This window comes from Penaeus japonicus, unplaced genomic scaffold (genome assembly GCF_977035675.1).
Source record: "Penaeus japonicus unplaced genomic scaffold, GWHDUDI00000001_assembly GWHDUDI00000022, whole genome shotgun sequence".
Classification (NCBI taxonomy): domain Eukaryota; kingdom Metazoa; phylum Arthropoda; class Malacostraca; order Decapoda; family Penaeidae; genus Penaeus; species Penaeus japonicus.
The window spans coordinates 1,939,728-1,942,227 of NW_028234424.1; the positions used below are offsets into that span (position 1 = coordinate 1,939,728).

The 2,500-nt window shown below is 45.5% G+C and overlaps 1 protein-coding gene across 1 annotated transcript in view; it reads right to left on the bottom strand.

The window, feature by feature from the left end:
* Nucleotides 1–2,500, bottom strand: part of LOC122254951 (DE-cadherin) — a 192,689-nt gene that overhangs the window by 56,557 nt on the left and 133,632 nt on the right. Inside the window, exon 11 of the mRNA XM_086549299.1 lies at nucleotides 1,779–1,922. Coding sequence (XP_086405425.1) covers nucleotides 1,779–1,922 — 144 coding nt within the window. The remainder of the gene's footprint in view (nucleotides 1–1,778; nucleotides 1,923–2,500) is intronic.

A 2,500-nucleotide genomic window follows, 5' to 3' on the forward strand; every position in this document is an offset into this window, starting at 1 on the left:
ACACACACACACACACACACACACACACACGAACACACACACACACACACACACACACACACACAAAAGAAAAAAAAAAAAAAAAAAAAAATACCCTGTCTATTCTACCATTACGAAATCATTTCCTCTTATTCCAGCATTCCAAGATTCCAAGATTCCAGTAAGCCATTCAAATATTTAACCGCCGTGTCTAGCGATCGGTCGTTGTGTCAGCCGTGTCAGTGACACTATTATGACACTATTTACGACACACTGAAAAGCTGACGGCTGACTCACTCGCGCTGACTCTGTTGTGCGTTTATTCTGATTATCTTGTAATCAGGAGGTATTTTAATTCAGTGTCAGAATTCTCGGGAATGTCTGCAAATATATAATTGATAGGTAATATCATTGGTATTATGAGGATGATATAACATTCTTGTTTTTTTTTTTTTTTCATTATTGTTTTCAATATCATCATTACATGTATTTGTTTGTTATCCTTCTATTGTTTATTTCTGTCAATCTATCTTTATGATTATCTTCATACTTGCCATCACAATTACCACCATCTATTATCATTTCTTTATAATTATTCGAGGCAGCCTTATCAATATTATCATCATTTAGATTATAGAATTCACGTAAGGCAAATATCAGAGTTTTATCTTTCATCAATGTTTTTTTTTTTTCTAATGGTCATCTCGCATTCTGAAGAAGAAGAAGAAGAAGAAGAAGAAGAAGAAGAAGAAGAAGAAGGAGAAGAAGAAGAAGGAGAAGGAGAAGAAGACCAGCACAAAAAGGCTAAATCTATCCATTATTTTCTAATGGACATCTCGCATTCAGAAGAAGAAGAAGAAGAAGAAGGAGAAGGAGAAGAAGAAGGAGAAGAAGACCAACTCAAAAAGGCTAAATATATCCACAAATATGATAACAAAGACAAATATAATTTCAAAACAAACATTTTTTTCTCCCGTGTTTTTATCAAGTGTATTTGCACAATTTGTGAATATGTCTGTTTTTCGTGAACAGACAGATTATATATTAGAATAATTTATGTATGAGAGTCTGTTAACTCCACGTTTAAAAGCAAAGTATATAAAAAAAAAGGTTTCCGCAAATCATAATTCAGAAGAAAATTAAAAACTGGTCACAAATCTATGTTTCATTACAATCGTATGAACCAGGCGACCACAAAGGTAACGCCACATAATATATAAAACCTGTATGAAAAAAAAATCAAAACAAACAATCTTACAAAACTACAATAATAAAAAATAATAAAATCATCTAAAAAAAAAAAAAAAATCCAGGACCCAAAACGTTAACCAATTTATTAAGATCAATCATACATCAATTCAGTCCCAGATATTTACATCCCATCAGCTTTGTGTCCCCCTCTTACCACCCACCACCCACAACCTACCTTCTCCCCCTACCCTCCATACTCCCCTACCCCATCACCCAAGCAAGCAAGCAAGCAAAGCCGTCACGTCCCCCCCTACCACCCACCTACCCCACCCCACCCCTAAGCAAGCAAGCTAGCAAAGCCGCCACGTCCCCCCCCCCTACCACACACCACCTACCACCTACCTCCCACCTTCCCCCCATACCCACCTTCCCACCATACCCTACCCCCTACCCTACCCCACCCCAAGCAAGCAAGCAAAGCCGCCACGTGCCCCCCTCCCTACCACCCACAACCTACCTCCCACCTTCCCCCCATACCCCCCTACCCTTACCCCCTACCCCATCACCCAATCAAGCAATCAAGCAAAGCAAATCCGCCACGCACTCACCAGCTGATCGAAGACCGGGGCGTTGTCATTGATGTCCTCGACAATCACCTTGAAGGAACACGAATCCTGCAGGGCTTCTACGGCTCCGTCGCGAGCTATCACAGTTAGGAGGAAATCTTTGTCTCCCTTGTCTCGGTCGAGTCTCTGTTGGGGGCGTAGGGAGAGGGAGAGGGAGAGGGAGAGGGAGAGGGAGGGAGAGAGAGAGGGAGGGTGAGGGAGGGGAAGAGAGAGGGAGAGAGGGAGGGAAGGAGGGAGGGAGAGGGAGAGGGTGAGAGGGAGAGGGAGAGGGAGGGAGGGAGAGGGAGGGAGGGAGGGAGAGGGAGGGGGAGAGAAAGAGGGAGGGAGGGAGGGAGGGAGGGAGGGAGGGAGAGAGGGAGAGGGAGGGAGAGGGAGAGAGGGAGAGGGAAGGAAGCAGAGAGGGAGGGAAAGGGAGGGGAAGAGAGAGGGAGAGGGGAAGAGGGAGAGGGAGAGGGCGAGGGAGAGAGGGCGAGGGAGAGAGGGAGGAAGGGAGGAAGGGAGGGAGAGGGAAAGAGGGATAGGGAGAGGGAGGACGAGAGAGGGAGAGAGGGAGGGAGGGAGAGGGAGAGGGGAAGAGAGAGGGAGAGAGGGAGGGGAAGAGAGAGGGAGAGAGGGAGAGGGAAAGGGAGGGAGAGGGAGAGGGCGAGGGAGAGAGGGAGAAGGGTGAGTAGATGGAGAGATGTGTGAATAAGAGAGAGGGTGAG